At 49.9% G+C, this 19616-nt stretch overlaps 1 protein-coding gene across 10 annotated transcripts in view; it reads left to right on the top strand.

Moving 5' to 3' along the window:
• The window catches only part of RGS3 (regulator of G protein signaling 3), a 131724-nt gene that overhangs the window by 83537 nt on the left and 28571 nt on the right, over window positions 1-19616 (top strand). The window contains exon 1 of one of the 10 annotated variants that reach the window (XM_057548398.1): window positions 12288-12697. The exons of 6 other annotated variants lie outside the window; for them this stretch is intronic. In XM_057548398.1, coding sequence (XP_057404381.1) covers window positions 12608-12697 — 90 coding nt within the window. In that variant the 5' untranslated portion in view covers window positions 12288-12607. Of the gene's footprint in view, window positions 1-12287; window positions 12698-12768; window positions 12855-12946; window positions 13076-14312; window positions 14412-19616 lie in introns of those variants that run through there. 3 more of the 10 variants (XM_007178165.3, XM_057548400.1, XM_057548399.1) reach the window with 3 other exon arrangements.

Below are 19616 nucleotides of genomic sequence, written 5' to 3' on the forward strand. Positions count from 1 at the left end.
TGATATACTTGTACAAAACTTGTACAAATATATCCTAAACATTGCTGAGCTGAATAAAATAAAGAAAATCTCCCATTCTCCAAGCCCTTTCCCCATTGATAGCCACTACTGTAAGTTTGGTGTGTTCCTCCAAATATTTTTTCCATACACATAAACTTAGTATATCATATAAACCTTTCACATCAGTCTTAAAGTTCTCCCTCTTTCCTTTTATTTTTATTTAAAAATTTTTTAAAATTAATTTTTATTGGAGTATAGTTGCTTTACAATGTTGTGTTAGTTTGTGCTGTACAGCAAAGTGAATCAGTTATACATATACATCTATCCCCTCTTTTTTAGATTTCCTTCCCACTTAGGTCACCACAGAGCACTTAGTAGAGTTCCCTGAGCTATGCAGTAGGTTCTCATTAGTTATCTATTTTATACATAGTAGTGTATATATGTCAATCCCAGTCTCCCAGTTCATCCCACCCCCAACCCCCTTGGTATCCATAAGTTTGTTCTCTACTTCTGTGTCTCTATTTCTGCTTTGCAGATAAGTTCATCTGTACCATTTTTCTAGGTTCCACATATAAGCAATAGTATGTATGATATTTGTTTTTCTCTTTCTGACTTACTTCACCCTGTATGACAGTCTCTAGATCTATCCATATCTCTGCAAATGGCACTATTTTGTTCCTTTTTATGGCTGAGTAATATTCCATTGTATATATGTAGCACATCTTCTTTATCCATTCCTCTGTTTTTTTTAAAAAATTATTTATTTATTTTTATTTATTTATTTATGGCTGTGCCGGGTCTTCATTTCTGTGCGAGGGCTTTCTCTAGCTGCGGCAAGTGGGGGCCACTCTTCATCGCGGTGCGCGGGCCTCTCACCATCACGGCCTCTCTTGTTGTGGAGCACAGGCTCCAGACGCGCAGGCTCAGTAATTGTGGCTCACGGGCCTAGCTGCTCCGCGGCATGTGGGATCTTCCCAGACCAGGGCTCGAACCCGTGTCCCCTGCATTGGCGGGCAGATTCTCAACCACTGCGCCACCAGGGAAGCCCTCCATTCCTCTGTTGATGGACATTTAGGTTGCTTCCATGTCCTGGCTGTTGTAAATAGTGCTGCAATGAACATTGGGGTGCATGTATCTTTTTGAATTATGTTTTTCTCTGGGTATATGACCAGGAGTGGGATTGCTGGGTCATATGGTTGTTGTATTTTTAGTTTTTTGAGGAACGTCTATACTGTTCTCCATAGTGGCTGTATCCCTCTTTGTTTTTAGTAGCCAGTGGGCCATAATTTATTTAACTGCCCCCCATACTGATGGGCAATCAGGTTGTTTCCAATGTTTTGACATTATGAGCACTGCTGCAATAAACATCCTGAGAATGTTACATCTTGCTGCACTTTTCTGTAGGATAGAGTGTGACACACACTACCAAAGTGCTCTACAGATGCTTTCCTTCTGTTTAAACATGTAATCTGCCCAACATTATTGTTATTATCCCCATTCTACAGATGAGAAAACAAAGAAACAGAGAGGTTAAGTAGATGTACAATTTACATCACAGTGAATGACAGTGCCTATTTCCCTACACCCAACCTAATATTGGATGTCATTGCTCTTAATTCTTTGTTTGTATGAAAAGGGAAAATTTATATTTTATTTTAATTTATAATTATTTGATTATTAGTGAGGTTGGGCTTCTTTTTACATTTATTAGTCATTTATATTTCTTCTTCGGCTCATCAGTTCATATCATTTGCCCAGTTTTCTACTGGGGCATTTGTTTTACTTGTAATATTAGAATATTAACTGTTTGCTTATTATGTAGGTTACAAATATTTTTTCCAGTTTATCATTTATCTTTTAACTTTATAGTATCTTTTATCATTCAGAAGTTAACATTTTTTAATAATCAAATATTTTTGTAGTCAAGTCTGTTTTTTGAGGGTAGGGGGCTATACTTTCTGAGGCCTTTTCCTCTTCAAAATTATAACAAATATTCTTCTGTATATTTTTCCAGTACTTTTAACCTTTTATGTTTTACATTCGTATTTTTACTTCATCTGCACTTAATCTAGTGCCTGGTGTCAGATGGAGCTCTTACTAATTTTTTCCCCAAGTGGTTGACCAGTTTTTCCAAACCTATTTTTTTGAGTTATCCTTCCTTTACTCATTTATCATAGACCAAATTTCCACACATTGGTGGGTTGATTTTTGAATTCGCTTGTTTCCCTCATTTATTCGTCTATTTCTACATCATACTGAGACTTAATCACTGTAGCTTCATAATATGTTTTAGTAGTATTAAATATCCCAAGGCTAACTTCTCATTATTCTTCTGCAAAATTTCCTCTGAAGTTACACACCCTAATTCTAGTCTGCTGGTGATTTTACCCATATCTTTTTTACCGACGTATTTCAATATCAAGAATGACACCAAAAAAAATCTACAAGCAATAAATGCTGGAGAGGATGTGGAGAAAAGGGAACCCTCTTGCACTGTTGGTGGGAATGTAAATTGATACAGCCACTATGGAGAACAGTATGGAGGTTCCTTAAAAAACTAAAAATAGAACTACCATATGACCCAGCAATCCCACTACTGGGTATATACCCTGAGAAAACCATAATTCAAAAAGAGTCATGTACCACAATGGTCATTGCAGCTCTATTTACAATATCCAGGACATGGAAGCAACCTAAGTGTCCATTGACAGATGAATGGATAAAGAAGATGTGGCACATATATACAATGGAATATTACTCAGCCATAAAAAGAAATGAAACTGAGTTATTTGTAGTGAGGTGGATGGACCTAGAGTCTGTCATACGAGTGAAGTAAGTCAGAAAGAGAAAAACAAATACTGTATGCTAACACATATATATGGAATCTAAATAAAATAAAATAAAATAAAATGGTTCTGAAGAACCTAGGGGGCAGCACAGGAATAAAGACGCAGACTTAGAGAATGGACTTGAGGACACGGGGAGGGGAAGGGTAAGCTGGGACGAAGTGAGAGAGTGGTATGGACATATATACACTACCAAATGTAAAATAGCTAGCTAGTAGGAAGCAGCCGCATAGCACAGGGAGATCAGCTCGTTGCTTTGTGACCACCTAGAGGGGTGGGATAGGGAGGGTGGGAGGGAGATGCAAGAGGGAGGAGATATGGGGATATATGTTTATGTATAGCTGATTTACTTTGTTATAAAGCAGAAACTAACACACCATTGTAAAGCGATTATACTCCATAAAGATGTTAAAAAAAAAAAAAAGAATGACACCAGATCTGTAATAGCGTGTCCTCATGTCCTACAACCCATAATAAGCATGGCAGCTGGCCCATACTTCGCTTTGCTTTTCTCCATGACTCCTAGGTATTGCTGAAATCATCTGAAATTTTATTTCTGATTGTTATTATTCTTTTTTTTTTTAAAAAATATTTATTTATTTATTTTCGGCTACGTTGGGTCTTCATTGCTGCGCACGGGCTTTCTCTAGTTGCGGAGAGGGGGGCTACTCTTCATTGTGGTGCACAGGCTTCTCAGTGCGGTGGCTTCTCTTGTTGTGGAGCACGGGCTCTAGGAGCGCAGGCTTCAGTAGTTGTGGCACACGGGCTCAGTAGTTGTGGCTCACGGGCCTAGTTGCTCCGCGGCATGTGGGATCTTCCTGGAGCAGTGCTTGAACCCGTGTCCCCTGCATTGGCAGGCAGATTCTTAACCACTGCGCCACCAGGGAAGCCCTGATTGTTATTATTCTTAAACATTAGTTCTATTGCATTTTGAGAATCATTTACTTAAAATTGCATTTAACTTATCAATTATGTCATCCGTAGTTAAGTGTATAAATGTTTCTGGCTTCATTGCTTGCCAGGCTCTTGTATCCCACAGCATCTTTTTCTTGACTTCTGGATTTTGATTCATTTTGGTCTGGAGAGCTTTCTTGGGTAAATTTTTCAGAAAGGATCTGTGGGTGGCATACTTTCTTAGTCTTTGTAAGTCTGAAAATATTTGCCCTCATGTTTGAGTCATCTTTTGCCTGAGTAGTGAATTCTAGGTTAATAGTCCTTCTCCCCCAGAAACCTGAGAGAAAGGCTCTATTGTCCCAGCGTTTGGTGTTGTAAGAAGTGCAGTACTCACTTGATTCGCTAAAGTTTCTTTATGGAAGCAAGCAGGATTTCTCTTTCCAATCTTTGGAATTTAGAAATTTCCCCAGATTATTTCTAGTTGTTTGCTCTCTTTTGGTAATTTTTCCTGGTACTAACTAGGTAAGCCTTTCCGGTCTGAAGACCCAAGTCTTCCCTTAGTTCAGGGAAATTTTTTACTGATTTTTGGAATAATTTATTTTCTATGTTTTAAAATTTCCTCTTTTTGGATTTCCTACTACAAGTAATAATAATAATAATACCACCTAATATTTATCAAATGTACTTTCCTTCTGCTGTAATATGCAATCTGCTTAACACTGTTGTTATTATTCCCATTTTATAGGTGAAGAAACAAAGGAACAGAGAGGTTAAATAGACTGTACAAGGTCTCACAGCTAGGAGGTGTAGTCCATGATCCAAACCCAGGCATCTGGCTTCAGAACCTGTGTTCTTAGCTACTGTGCTATACTCCCTGCCTGTCGGAACCAACCTCCAGACTTGACCCTGACCCTGACCTCAATACCCTTCAGTGAAAATTTGAGTGTTGACAGCTAGGGACTCTATAAGCAGTAGGAGAAAACATAGGGATGCTGGAATGAAGGAGCTGAAAGAGATTGAGAAACTGAGGACCAGATAGGAGCAGAGATCATCAGAGGTTCTCCAGTGAATTCAGAATTGGGAATCTTCCCCTCCCCCCTTTTCCCTCTGTTCAGCCATGCTCTTCAGGCCTCATCTCTGTCCCTGGTTCTACTGCATGGTCTCCTGGTGGATCTCCTGGTTCGTACTCCTGTTCCTTTAGTCACCTCTCTACACAGCAGCCAAGATGATTCTTCCTATAAAGCAGACCCTGTCACCTTCTCACTGCTGAATGTTTGTTGAATAACTGCATGAATGAAAAAATAAAATTCCAGAGTACCTATTGTATGTCAGACACTGTGCTAAACACCGGTGATTCAGCACACATTAGTCAAGAATCTTCCAGTTGCAAGTGACAAGAATCCAACTCAAATTAGCTTCAGCCAAGAAATGGAATTTATTGGATTTAGGAGGGTAGCCTTCAGGCATAGCTGGATTCAAGACCTTGAGCAATATCACCAAGAACTGGCTTCACCCGCTCTATCTCTTGGCTCTACCTGCTTATGCGTTGACTCACTCCCTTAGTGATGGCAGACAGTTGCCAGAAATACCAGGGTGAAGGCCTTACAGTTTGACTCCCTCAATCATTTCAGCAATAATCCTGGGTCTGAGTCTTATTGTTTCAAGCTGGATCATGTGCCTATCCCAGTCACTGAAGACAATAGGATGGGATAAAGTGACTGGCTGTGGCCTGGGTCACATGGCCATCCCTGGAGTGGGAGATGGGTCAGTTCCACGTGAATCACCTGGTTGGAGAGTGAGGGAAGGACGGGTGGTTCCTCAGATGGCAAAGAAGCACAGATAGAAGCTGGTCAGGCAAATGTCCTCTACTTTGTGGTTCATCAACCAACATAGTTCTCATCTCCATAGGGCTAATTAATAGTCTAGTGTGGTGGAGGACAATTGGAGGAAAGACAGACCCCAACCAAGTATGAACAATATATAATGAAAAGATGACATTTGTGACAGAAGGCCCAATGAGGGCACCCTACTGGGAGGATCTGGTCAGGGACATGAGGCAAGGGGCAGGAGCTGGGATGTAGGAAGGATCACTCTAGGTGAGGACCTTGAGGTAGACCAGAGTGCGTGGGGGCATGAGGGAGGGGAAAAGGAAGCACGAGATGAGCTGGAGGAGTGTTCAGGGTCCGAGAGGCTGTGTAAGGAGGCTGAACTTTATCCTGGGGCGCTGGGAGCTCTGTGTTCGATGTGTGTCATAGAAAGCTCACAGCCTTGTTGACGAGAATGGCGTAGAGGATGGCAAGGCGAGAGGTAGGGAGCAGTTAGGAGGCTGTTGCCCTCACCCTGGGAAGAGGTGCTGGTGCCCTGGACTAGGGTGCAGGCAGCAGGGATCGAGAGATGAGAGATCCGCATGACGTGGAGGAGGTGGGATCTGCGAGATCTGGTGATTAATTGCATGGGGGGAGAGTTTGGGATAGGGATGACGCCCATGAGTCTGGTTCAGGCAAACAGGTGATTGGTGGTGCCGTTCTCTGAGCTGGGAGCAGTGGAGAGGGAAGCATCTGGGTGACAGGATCATGAGTCCCATTGCAGGTGTGAGTGCTGTGTTAGAGGCCTAGTTAGTGAGTTCTCGTAGAAACAAGGACATTTTGACCAGGGGTTCTTAAATCACCTGCGGTGAAGAGCCTTATACTTTTGTTAAAGCGCACACTGTATTTGATATCTCATGCTGGTTTGACAGCACCCGAACCAGCCTTATAAGTATTCAATCAGACCACTCCATTGTCTTGCACTTGGATGTCATGGCAATGTCAAGTGGCTACAGAAGTTTCCAAACACTCTTGATTTTGCTGCTTATCTTGTTGTAAACCAGTAACAAGCAGTTCATGGACCAGTGCATCCTGCAGACCACATGCTGGGTGGCACTGATCTCGTCCAACCCTAGCACCCATTTTAGAGACAGGCAAGTTGAGGCCCAAGGAGGGGACTGGCCTTGCCCCAGGTTCTGCAGAAAACAGCAGCAAAGCTGGCATTTCAGTCCAGTCTTTCATCTGCTGACCCTCTGTTTTGGTGGCCCGGGCTTAGGCTCAATAGTCCAAGCAAGGGGTGAACTCGGGGGAGTCCTGGGATGAACTGCATTTAGCGGCCAAGGTCACAGGGCTGGCCTCCACATCTGTGCTGAAGACTTCCCAGGAACTCCAGTAGTCAAGACGGCCTGACCCTGGAGCTGGCACAAGCACAGTGGGTCGAGGATTGCTCCCCAAAACCTGAAATCCCAGGCCAGTGAATGGCTGGTTGGACTGGAGCCAGGAAAGGAGATGGTCGTGGCTCTTGGCCATCCTGTGCCACTGCAGCACCCAAGGTCAGGCTGATGCTTGGTGGCTGTGATGCGTGCCCCAGGCCAGCGACAGTTCTCAAGACCAGCTCTCCGGGGGGACTTTTGTCTACTGGCTTTTGCTGCATGTGGGCTTCCCCTGGCTGTCGTTGGGAGATGCAGTTCGCATGAGCAGATTGGGGATTGTCCTTGCTGCCTGAAGTTGCTGAGGAAGAGGCACACGTCAAGGGCAGAGACATCTGGGGAACATGAATTAGGGCAGGGCGTACAGCTTAAGAGCATACACCTTGGTGCCATGCTGCCTATTTTGCCATTGCCTTTGCCATGTAACCCTTCTGTACCTTAGTTTTCCCATCTGTAGGATGGGGATGATGATAGTAGCCTGTTGCTCAATAAATGTTAGTGATTATCAGCTATTAGTAGAACTGGGCACCATGTTAGGCTCTCATCTATTAGACCCTCAACAGATATTTTCACATTTAACATTACTCTTTTTTTTTTTAATAAATAAATTTATTTATGGCTGCATTGGGTCTTCGTTGCTGCACGCAGGCTTCCTCTAGTTGCAGTGAGAGGGGGCTACTCTTTGTTGCGGTCCGTGGGCTTCTCATTGCAGTGGCTTCTCTTGTTGCGGAGCACGGGCTCTAGGTGTGCGGGCTTCAGTAGTTGTGGCTCGTGGGCTCTAGAGTGCAGGCTCAGTAGTTGTGGCACACGGGCTTAGCTGCTCCGCAGCATGTGGGATCTTCCCGTACCAGGGCTCAAACCCGTGTCCCCTGCATTGGCAGGCGGATTCTGAACCACTGCGCCACCAGGGAAGTCCTAACATTACTCTTTTCACCAACCCACTCAAGGTCAATCCTATCCTTTGATAGATGATAGCAGCAACAATGACAACACAACAACAGGCGCTCCGTATGCACTATCTCATTTAGTCTTCTGCAGGGCCCATTGAGGCAGATGGTAATAGCCCCATTTTACAGATGAGGAAACCGAGACTCAGAGACATTAAAGTGACTTGCCAAAGATGACTCACATTCAAATTTTTTTAGGCTGCAAAGTCTGTGCTCTTTCTAAATACCGCTGACAGAACCTAATCCTTTAGTAAGAGGACCTCGTGGGGCCTGGGACTGACTCTTGAAGGGGAGGAGTGAAACTGGGGGGCTACTGGACACCCATCTCTGGCCTCATTTTGGGATGGAAGATTGAGACCAGTAAGGGGGAAGGGACCTGCCCTGGGTTCTGCAGACTACAGGCCAAAACTCCCCCTGGGTTTGAACCTGAGGATGGATGCCTGCTCTGTCCTGCTCACCCGCACTCCACTTGCAGCACGTGCCCCCGAGAACAAGGCAGGTGCCCCCAGGAAGAGCCAGGAGCATGCCCTTAGCAAGTGGTGGGAGAGTGTGTCCCTTGCCCTGCTGTTAGGGTCCTGGAGGCCAGAACATGGCAGGACAGTTCCTAATTAAGCATCAGCCCCAGAGTCAGCTGTGCCCACCCTCCAAGTCAGATCCCAAGAGCAGGCTGCTTCCCTGCCTGTGTCCATAGTTCCGAGTACAGGCTCCAGCACATAATAGGGATTCAGTAGTTATTGAAATAACCAATAAATGTTTCTTGGCCCACTCTTCTGTGGGGATGGCATTTCTGCATGGAGACTATAGACCCCAAAACCAAGGCTGTAAGACCCAATGAGTAAAGGCCCAGAACTTCCTAAGTGGGTTAGCAGATTTAAAGCTTGGGCTAGAGAGGCATATGCAGATACTTGCACAGTTCCCCAGGGCCACCCAGGGCCTTTGCCCTATTCTGTAACAGGGTGGGGCAGGGGCAGGGCTCTGTAGAAGGCGGGGCCAGTGTGTCCCAGCCCTGGCTTTCATTACCCCCATCACCCAAGCACAGGCCTGGCCCTTTCATTGTCCAAGGCAGTGAGAGCCTGAGCAGCTGCTGGTGGGGTATGGGCGTGGTATTAGTCTGTCATAAGCTCTGGAATTGCTGGGACCACACCTCCCTGGCTTTGTGCCCATAGCGGCATCACTCTCCTCCCCACCCTGGAATAAAATCCCAGTAGACTTTGGATCAGAAGGCAGGACAGAGAAGCTCATTAAATAGCTTTTGGCAGGTACCCTCCTTTTTTTGAGGAGGGTATTGCCAAGGCTCAGTCTCCCCCAGGTGGAGTCTGCATGGGGAAAGAAGGTGGGTGGGTTTCCATCTGTGCAGGGTTCATGACGGGGTCTTGCGAACACAATTCCGGGCGGACCAGGCTTAACACAGTGGAGGCAGTGAGGGAAGACAGACGGAGCCTTGCTGCGGTGCGGCTGCGGGGAGCGGCCTGTCCGGGGTGTCTGGGCTGTATCTTGCTGCTGCTGCATCTCCTTAGGGGCCCCTCTGGAGCCTTGGGCTCTGCCTGGGGGTGCTGCTTCTCTTAAAATGGGAGGTGCACATACACTGGCTCCCTGCTAACCCTCCCTGGTCCTAGCTCTGGAAGCTGCTGCCAGCTTGCCTGAACAGTGAGACGTTTGCCTGCATGGCTGGGCTGTATAGCCAACTGGCTTCTCAGTATGTAGCTGGAGGGCTCTGTTCCATGGCCGCCCTGTGCAGTGGTGCAGGGCACAGCGGATAGTGGATTGGGTTTGATCCGTAGCTGTGCACTTACTGGTGACCTTGAGCAGGTTTCATTATCTCTCCGCCTCTGTTTAACTATCTGTAAAATGGGGACAGTAGACATCATATCTGATAGGGTTAGGATAGTGGATTGGGTTTGATCCATAGCTGTGCACTTACTGGTGACCTTGAGCAGGTTTCATTATCTCTCCGCCTCTGTTTAACTATCTGTAAAATGGGGACAGTAGACATCATATCTGATAGGGTTATGAAGATTTCATGAGTCAGTAATTGGGAAGTGCTCTGAACAGTGCTGACACGTACTGTCAAATAAGTGTTTGTTAAATAAAATATGGAGATCAATAAATGGGGCCCAGGCTCTGAGGGCCCAGGTGCTGATCCTGTGGCCTGTGGGCCACCTGGATCTCGCTGTTCCCTAGATCCCAAGTCCTCCTGTACTGAATAGCACCATCATTTACGTAGGTCTGAGAAGCCCTGGGGTGCAACAGAAGGAGCACTGGACTGGGAGTTAGCAAGCTCTGGTCCCAGCCCTGCCACTCAGTTGCTCTGTTTCCTTGGGAAAGTCACTAACCCTCTCTGGGCCTCAGTTTCTCTGGCTGTCAATAGGGAATATTTATAGAGTGAAAGATCTCCAAGGGCCCTTTCGGCTTAGATAGCCTGACTGACAGTGACTCTCCCATCCTGCCCCAGGCTGTACACTGGGAGGGTCCACATGCCTTGTTGATTTGTGTCTGGAGCAATGGAGAGGCAGTGGGCGGTGGCCGCCTGGGCTCCCCAGGCACTAGATGCTCTCCTAGCCTGGCCTGGCCTGGCCTGCTCCTGGGCCTCGGGGCACTGAACTGCTGTGCCCTTTCCTCATTATCCTTGTGGTCCAGAGTATTGATGAATGCATTCTGGATCTGTTCTGGACTCAGTGCCCTGGGTTGGCAGGGCTGCTCTGGCACAGTGTCTAATGATGGGCTGGCTAGTCTGACTGTGAGCCTGATGTCTGTCTCCATCACTAAGCTGTCGGCTTGGCGAGTGCAGGGCCCCTTTCTGCCTGTTCTCCACCGCATCCCAGCACAGAACCTGGCAGGTAGTTGGTGCTCTGAAACTGCTGATTGAGAGGTGAAGACTCAGCTGAACTCAAGGACTTCTCTCATCTCAAGGAACCCTATATTCAGGCTCTCCACCCTAAGGAATCTTATCCTAAGCACCAGAAATTCCACCCTCGGAACTGTCAGCCTCCCATTGGAACTGGCCGTCTCCTGAGACTCACCTCCTTAGTTTCCCAGGACAAGAATGGGCCCTGCTTCCCAGGAACCTGCAGGATGACAGCCTTCCAATCTGGAGGGTTCTTGGGCCCTGCAAGGACTGCCTTGGATCTGCCCCGAGGGACAAGGCAAAGTGTTGATTGGAGTGCTTAAGTGCCCAGCTCAGATGAGGGCTGTTCCGAGTTGACCCTAATAAAGGATGTTTTCTTATGTCAGCATGCATGAACATGCTGGTATGTGTGAGAGAGACAGGAATAGAGAGTCAGAGACAGGGTCAAGGAGGCAGGCAGAGACAGACATTCAGAGACTTTGAGACTAGTACAAGAAGACTAAGAGGCAGAGGGACAGCACTTCAGCCTAGGGTGGCCGAGGCAGGGTGAGGTGGGAAAGGAGGATAGGGGCTCTTCCTGCCCCATTTTTTTCTGGGCTGACATCCAGGTTGCCTGCCACTTGGGTGGTAAGCATGTTCAGGCAGGAACTGGCTATGGGACAGACACCTCTGACCTGAGCCCCAGGCGCAGCCCAGGGTGTGTTTGTTGACATCAGACAAGCAACTGCAGCAGCCGTAGTCTCAGCATCAAACAGCTTTGCGCTGGCAAGACAGCTTCCTGTGGGGCTGCACAGTGGTTTCGAGTGGGCACCCTGGAGTTGGACCTACCGGTCTTCAAATCCTACTGGTCTTCAAACAGCAAGCTGTGGGCAGCTTCCACTACCATTCCCTACGCTGGATTCTTCATCTGCAAATAGGGTAATACTAGTACCTGCCTCACAGGGTGCCGATGAGGATTAAATGAATTAACGAAGGCCAAACTCTCAAAATAGTGCCTGACCTGGGATCACTGAATCCTCTATTAACCCCCCAGGTGGGTAGGTCAAGGGTTGTCAGCCCCATTTTACAGATGAGGAAATCCAGGCTCAGAGATGGGCAGGGACTTGCTCAGTGCACCCAGTCAACCAGGGCTGGAGCTGGAACCTGAACTGGGGACCCTTGCCTCCCAGGCCAGTGCTCTTCCTCTGCCCCCCGCGGTCCCTCTGTTAGGGACCTCTCCTTCACTTGTGATCCTAACTCTTGGGCTGTTGTAATGTGCTCCTCGCAGCCACCGTCCTGGGGGGAGGAAGCCCCAAGCTCTCTGTCCATCTCTGCTTGCCCGGATTTGGCACACAAAAGTGCTAAATAAAAACATGTGTGTTGGGCTGCGCTGATGGTGCTGCTGGGAGATGACTGAAGCAGCCGCTCCCCGCCACCCCGGGGGCGGTGGCATTCTTGGAGTCAGTGCGTGTCGGTTGCAGGACCCTGGGTTAAATTGCAGCCGCCCACTGGGACGAGAGCAACGTGGGGGTGGGAGGGCGCCGGGAGGTTTCCATGATTGGCTCCGTCCTGGTCCTGCCGGAGAGCCGGAGCTGCGGCCAGTGGGGTCGCGCTGCCCCAGCTGGGGGAGCCCTCGGGATGTGTGTGGGGAGCAGTGCCAGGGAATGCTGCTGTGAGCCATGGTTGCCTCTCCCTCCAGAGCGGCACTCCGGGGGGCCAGCCCCGGGCCTGGGGACTGATGGCAGGGGAGCCAGGGCTGGCGCATGCGAGCCTGTAACCCGGGAGCCGTCCCGGCCCCTCGCAGGCTGAAGGACGGGGTGGCCGAGGACTCTTCCTCGAGACATCCCGGGCTCCTTTTCAGATGAAAGTGTCGGGAAATTACAGAGTTTTCTATGTGATGGAAGAAAGAAGTCCAACCTCTCTCCAGAGTGGCGGCAACGGGCTGGACAGGGTGTGTGTTTGGGAAGGGCGCTGGAGGAGGAGGAGGAGGAAGAGGAGGAGGGACGAGTGATGCAAGGGTTTTGAAAACGCTACCTAGATGTGGGAGGGGGAACCTGGTCATTTGGTTCGGCTTTTCCCGGCAGGTATCGCTCCCCTGGGGACCTTGGGTAAGTCCATGAATAGCCCTGCGGACACAAAGGAGCTCTGTCTGCGGAAGGCAGCCGCTTGACGCGCCACCAGGAGCTGCCACAGCTGCCCGCCTGCCCGCCCGCCCGCCTGCCCGCCGGCCGGCGGGAGGAGCTGGGCGGAGACCCGGGCGGGCGGGCGGGCGGGCGGGCTGGCAGGAGCGGCAGCCGGGAGTCCCCGGGTCCCTGCCGGAGTGTGCTGGGTAGGTGCCTCGGTGCCAGGGTGTGTGTATGGCGGGCGGGGGGCTCTTGTCCAGGCCACCCCGTGCCCCTGTTTCTATTGTTTCTTCCCCAGGACAGCCATTGGTAGGCATGTTGCATCCAAACCATGTGTATTCCGCTCTGAGATAGCTGTGTGTGTGTGTGTGTGTGTGTGTGTGTGTGTGTGTGTGTGTGCGCGCGCGCGCGCTTGTCTGTCTGTCTGTCTGTCTCGGGGTGGGTGGGTGGGAGCCTGCAGGGCTAGGGGCATGCTTCCGCTGTGTGCTGCTCCCACTTCAAGGCTGGTCAGCTGGCTTTTCTTTCTGAGGGAAATGAATGTTTGGTGAGCAGAAGTCAGGACGCAGCATAGGGAGGGAGCGCTCAGCCAGCGGTGCTGGCGATCTTGTCAGGGATGCTGACCACACACGAGGCACCAGGATGGCTGTTCTTGCCTAGTTCCATGAGGGGAGGGAGGTGGTCTCGGGGGCTGGACTGGGGGTGGGGTTGCATCTGATCGCTGAGGCTTCTGCTGTAATGCTCACTGGAAGTACAAGCAGAGATGCTCTGCCTCCTGAGCCTCTTGGGAAGGTCTGGCACCTGCTCCTTTGGCTCCTGCCGAGACCCGTAAGGAAGGGGATAATTGTTAGGGACCTGCTCACCCTACAGAGCAAGCCACTGTAAGCGGACAGAGGCCAATTCTTTTATCAGCTTGGGGGCCCTACATCTCTACGCTTGTCCTGGGGTGTCCAAGAAGAACCCTCGTGCCCTGGGACCTCAGGGCTGAGGAAAGCCCAGGTCCAGAGAGGGGAGGGGCTGTGCCCAAGTTCACACAGCAGATCTCTGGCCAGGACCAGGATGGAGGACGTCTGTCTCCTGGAACAGTGAGGACAGGATATGTGGGTGCCGTTACCCTGAGCTCAGCTCTGAATCTGGCGCTCCTGGCTTGAGATGCCTAGCTAAGTACAGGGCCACTGGGCCCCTCACCAAAAACTTGCAGCACCTTGCTGCCATCAGGCCTCACGGCTGGGGGCTATCTGGCTCCCCTCTCGAGGTGACTGGAGTGGGTATATCTCCTGGAAGGAAGGAGCTGTACTGTCTGACCCACGAGGGCCCGCGGGATCCCAGCCAGGGCACTGCGGCCATAGTCAAAGTTTCCACCAGGGCCTCTTGAGTCCTCCACGCCCAGCCAAGGGGCACCTCCCCTCTTCGCCAGCCCTAGCACGTGGCAAGGCTTAGCCCAGGGCGTGCCCTTCGGGGAGCGAAGTTCCGCAGCAGGGCCTGCTCCAGGCCCAGGCTGGCATCTGCTGCAGCAGGGGGATGGTGAAGATGGAGGCAGCTGAGGTGAGTGACCCCTTGTTGGGGAGTCTCCAGCACTTTGAACCAGAGATCGTTGATGGGGCTTCTGATTATAAGTATTTGGTATCAGTGAAACCACCCTACCCCCTAGCCTTCTTGCCTTTGCACATGCTGTTCCCGCTGCCTGGAAAGCCCATCTCTTCTCTTCTCTCCAGGTCTTATCCTACCCAGACTTCCATGACTAGAGCAAATACTGCAGTTAGAATCTGTCTGTCCCTTGGTGGTGGTACCCACTGTGGTTGCTTCATGTCTTATTAATGTGGGATTTGAGCCTTATTCATCCCTTGGTCCCAAGGGCCCAGCCTGGGGCCTGGGGCATGATAGGAAAGGGCTCAGATGGGTTTCCTTGAGGACAAGCTCTGACGTCCAAGTCAGCTCTTTCTACCCATCTCCTAGTTCTGCCTGGCAGACAGTGGGCACTACCAACTTGAGGCCTGGAGAGGAGTCTCTTTGGAAGGGTCCTAGTTTCTGCATGGCAGGGTTGCTCCCACAGAGCCAAGGGGTTGGGGGATGGGATTTTTGATAGGAGACAAGGCAGGGAGAACCTTGGCTTCAGCCTGGCTGAGGCCACAGGGAAAGCTGGGCTGGGATCATGCTGGGCTGGGTGGTGTGGTGTCCACACCATGGCCTGGGCCACAGAGGGTGGAAGGGGCAGCCCCAGCTGGTTTGAATGCAATGCTCCTGGTCCTTTGCACAGACTGCAGCAGCTTGGAGCTCAGATTGGGCCCTGTTGGGATGGTGCCAACCAGGGTGGTGGATTGGAGGGTTGGGGGAACATGTGGTTCTCAGCCAGTGGTCTGCCTGGCTCCCCCAGAAGAGGCGCAGCTGAGGAGGGAATGCCCACACCCCGCTGGGTTCCTAGGGCCGCTGAGAGCCTCTTCCCGTTCAGTCTCCCAAGGCCCTAGAATAGCTGAGTCTGTTTGCCTTCTGGACAGATACGGGACTGAGGCAGGAAAGGAAGGATTTGCCCGAGGTTATATGCGACTCAGCAGCACAGCAGGGACAAGAACCCAGGTCTCCGGGTCCCCCACCCAGGTTTCTCTCCATCACACCAGCTGGATGACTCAGAGTACTTGGCTTTCACCTTGGTGCTCCCTTTTTGGGGACTCCCTTAGTGACACATTCCTTTCCAGGACCCCCGCATTTACCAGCTAGAGCCTGGCTCTCCTCTGAAAAAGCAGCGTGTGCAGTAGAGAAAGCCCTGGCCTGGCCAACAGGCTGGAGACTGAGGCGCAGTCTGGTCCCTGCTCACTGGATGATCTCAGGCAAATCTGCTTTTTTCTCTGGCTCAGTTTCCCCTTTGGAGCCACCAGGGACTGGACCAGGTATTGTCCGGCCCCTTCCAGGCATCCAGAGAATCTTCCATTCTCTGCAGACCCTCTCCTCTTCCTGGGTTCCGAGAGTCATCGGTCAAGGCCTGGGTCCGGCTTCTCAGGGAAGCGGCCCCCAACCTGTTCCTCAGGCCCTTCTGGTCAGAAGCCTTCTCTTGCAAGCTGGAGCCTGGGCTGAGGCTGGGAGGTTTGTTGTTGTTTGTGGAGCCAGGCCGTTTCCAAGATGTCACTGCTCAGGGAAAACCATCATTCCTCCGAGCGGTAAAGAGGCTGCTTATGGCTCAGCCGGCTCAGCCTGGAGAGGCTGGAGCCACTCACGGCAGGCCAGCCAGGCTCCGCCCCCGGGAGTCGCCACCTTTGCCTGAACAACCAGCTGGGTGGGGGCAGGATTGGGAAAGGGGTGCTGGGGCCACGAGCCGCTTGAGAGGTTGGAGCTTCCAGGCACGGAGGAGAGGAGAAGGGGGTCCCAGGAGACCCTCTTCCTCCGGCAATGGGCCGAGGTCATCACTCCAGACGTGTGGAGAGTTGCCAGGTGTGCTCTCTGCTCCAGATGGCCCTGGGCTTCTCCCCTCTCCCTCTGCCACGGGCTGGCCTGCCCGCACCTGGCACTGGGGCTCAGGCTGCTGCCGGAAAACTGTCAGCGGCACCCAACTTAGAAAGGTGGGGAGTGCAGAAAGTTATTTGGAACTGGGCATGCTCTCCCCTACGTAGCCAGGGCTCTCTGTGGTGTCCTTGGTTATCTCTCGGTGGGGTTAATCTCGGGCTGATAGCAGAACTCAGACACTCGGGGCAGGGTGGCAGAGGGTAGGAGGCATGGGGAAAGGCAGAGGAAGAGCTGGGCAGAGCCTCTGAGAGCCAAATGGCTGGCCACAACCTTGAAAAAAGGCTGGAGGCAGCCACGGGGAGAACGCTGGAATGGAAGGTGGTGTGCCTGTCCCATTCCGCTAGTCAAGGGTTGTAACTGTGTCCACGCAGAGCTCCGAAGCCTTCACTGCTCACACCTCGATTAATGAAGTTCCCAGCTGATTCAAACAGTGGCTCTGTAATTGCTTTCTCTGCCTCTCTCCCTCCCTTCCCTCCACATGTGTCTAACACCCACTATGTACGGTGCACTGGCCAGGTACTGGAGGTATAGGTCCAATCTTTAATCTAGTGCCAGGGATGGGCGTGTAATGGATGGTAACAAGACAGCTTTGCCAGGGAGACGCGTGGAGGGGGAACCCTGGGGAAGCTTCCAACCCAGCCCGGGAGCCCCTGCAGGAGGTGAGACTGAATCCGGATGCACAGACGCTTGTCCATCGAAGGAGGAGATCTCCATCCCAGTCTGCCCACCCCTCTAGGGTGTAGACATGATTCCTGCCTGACCATAGAGATTGCCTGTGTGTGTCCATCCACATGCTGCGGCTTATTGCAGGGGCGGCCGAATAATGTTGTGTGCAGGTGCATGGGCTCTGGACTTGAGGGCAGGCTCTCCCTTTCTACAGTTGGGCGCCCTTGGGTAAGACACAGAAACTCGCGGTGCCTGCATTTCCTCAAGGAAGGGCCCAACCTCACTGGGGTAATGAGATGAGGTGTGTACGCAGAGGGCTGCGTGCATGGTGACACTGAGGCGTGGGGGCAGCGGGGGTACCCCTGGCACCTTCCCTTACCGGTGGCTGTTATTGAATGAGGTGCTGTGGGTGAAGTGAGGTGCTCGGCATGGAGTCTGACACCGAGCGGGCATTTGCTGAACGGGAGGTGGCACAGCAGCTTTGGGTGTGGGAGGGAGGAATCAGTTGGAATGTGCTATCAGGCTCTGGGATGAGGACTTTTATTTGCTTTTGAAATAAACTTTTATATTGAAATGTAAAAGACAGCAAGCGTAGAAGTATGTAGCCGATGAATTTTCACAAAGTGAATAAACTCTCCAGGTCAAGAAACAGAACATTCTAGTACCCTGGGAACCTACCCCGCCCCTGGCCGCGCCCCGCCCCTCAGTCACTGCCACCTCAAAGGGTAACCCCTTTCTTGCCTTCTCTCACTGAGTAGTGTTGCCTGTTTTTGAATTTTGTATACGTGGAATCATTGAGTATGTATTCTTTTATGTTGACTTCTTTGGATCAGCATTTTGATGGTGAATCCTTCAGTATTATTGTACTCAGTTTTATTCTGTTCACCCTCACTGTGTATGATATTTCACTGTGTGAATATAGGTGCCACAATTTATCCATCCTATCATTGATGGACATTTCGGTTGTTGCCAGTTGGAGGTTATCATGAATAGTACTACTATGAATATTCTCATACATGTCTTTTGATGCACTGTAATATACTTTTTATTTATTTATTTATTTATTTATTTATTTATTTATTTATTTATGGCTGTGTTGGGTCTTCATTTCTGTGCGAGGGCTTTCTCCAGCTGCGGTGAGCGGGGGCCACTCCTCATCGCGGTGCGCGGGGCCTCTCACTATCGCGGCCTCTCCTGCTGCAGAGCACCGGCTCCAGACGCGCAGGCTCAGCAATTGTGGCCCACGGGTCCAGCCGCTCCGCGGCACGTGGGATCCTCCCAGACCAGGGCCCGAACCCGTGTCCCCTGCACTGGCAGGCAGATTCTCAACCACTGCGCCACCAGGGAAGCCCGTAATATACTTTTCTGTTGGGTAAATACCTAAGGTTTACAATTGCTCAGTCATAAAGTTGTATATAATTAGCTTTAGTAGATTCCACTGTATAATTTTTTTTAACATCTTTATTGGAGTATAATTGCTTTACAATGGTGTGTTAGTTTCTGCTTCATAACAAAGTGAATCAGTTATACATACACACATGTCCCCATCTCTTCCCTCTTGCATCTCCCTCCCTCCAACCCTCCCCATCCCAGCACTCCAGGCGGTCACAAAGCACTGAGCTGATCTCCCTGTGCTATTCGGCTGCTTCCCACTAGCTATCTATTTTACGTTTGGTAGTGTATATATGTCCATGCCACTGTCTCACTTCGTCCCAGCTTACCCTTCCCCCTTCCCATGTCCTCAAGTCCATTCTCTAGTAGGTCTGCATCTTTATTCCCGTCTTGCCCCTAGGTTCTTCTGATCATTTTTTTTTTTTTTAGATTCCATATATATGTGTTAGCATATGGTATTTGTTTTTCTCTTTCTGACTTACTTCACTCTGTATGACAGTCTCTAGGTCCATCCACCTCACTACAAATAACTCAGTTTCTTTCCTTTTTATGGCTGAGTAATATTCCATTGTATATATGTGCCACATCTTCTTTATCCATTCATCTGTTGATGGACACTTAGGTTGCTTCCATGTCCTGTCTATTGTAAATAGAGCTGCAATGAACATTTTGGTACATGACTCTTTTTGAATTATGGTTTTCTCAGGGTATATGCCCAGTAGTGGGATTGCTGGGTCGTATGGTAGTTCTATTTTTAGTTCTTTAAGGAACCTCCACACTGTTCTCCATAGTGGCTGTATCAATTTACATTCTCACCAACAGTGCAAGAGGGTTCCCTTTTCTCCACACCCTCTCCAGCATTTATTGTTTGTAGATTTTTTGATGATGGCCATTCTGACCGGTGTGAGATGATATCTCATTGTAGTTTTGATTTGCATTTCTCTAATGATTAATGATGTTGAGCATTCTTTCATGTGTTTGTTGGCAATCTGTATATCTTCTTTGGAGAAATGTCTGTTTACGTCTTCTGCCCATTTTTGGATTGGGTTGTTTGTTTTTTTGATATTGAGCTGCATGAGTTGCCTGTATGTTTTGGAGATTAATCCTTTGTCAGTTGCTTCATTTGCAAATATTTTCTCCCATTCTGAGGCCACTGTATAATTTTCTAAAGTGTGACACCAATACACCCTTTTCAGG

Source organism: Balaenoptera acutorostrata, chromosome 6, assembly GCF_949987535.1.
Source record: "Balaenoptera acutorostrata chromosome 6, mBalAcu1.1, whole genome shotgun sequence".
Lineage (NCBI taxonomy): Eukaryota > Metazoa > Chordata > Mammalia > Artiodactyla > Balaenopteridae > Balaenoptera > Balaenoptera acutorostrata.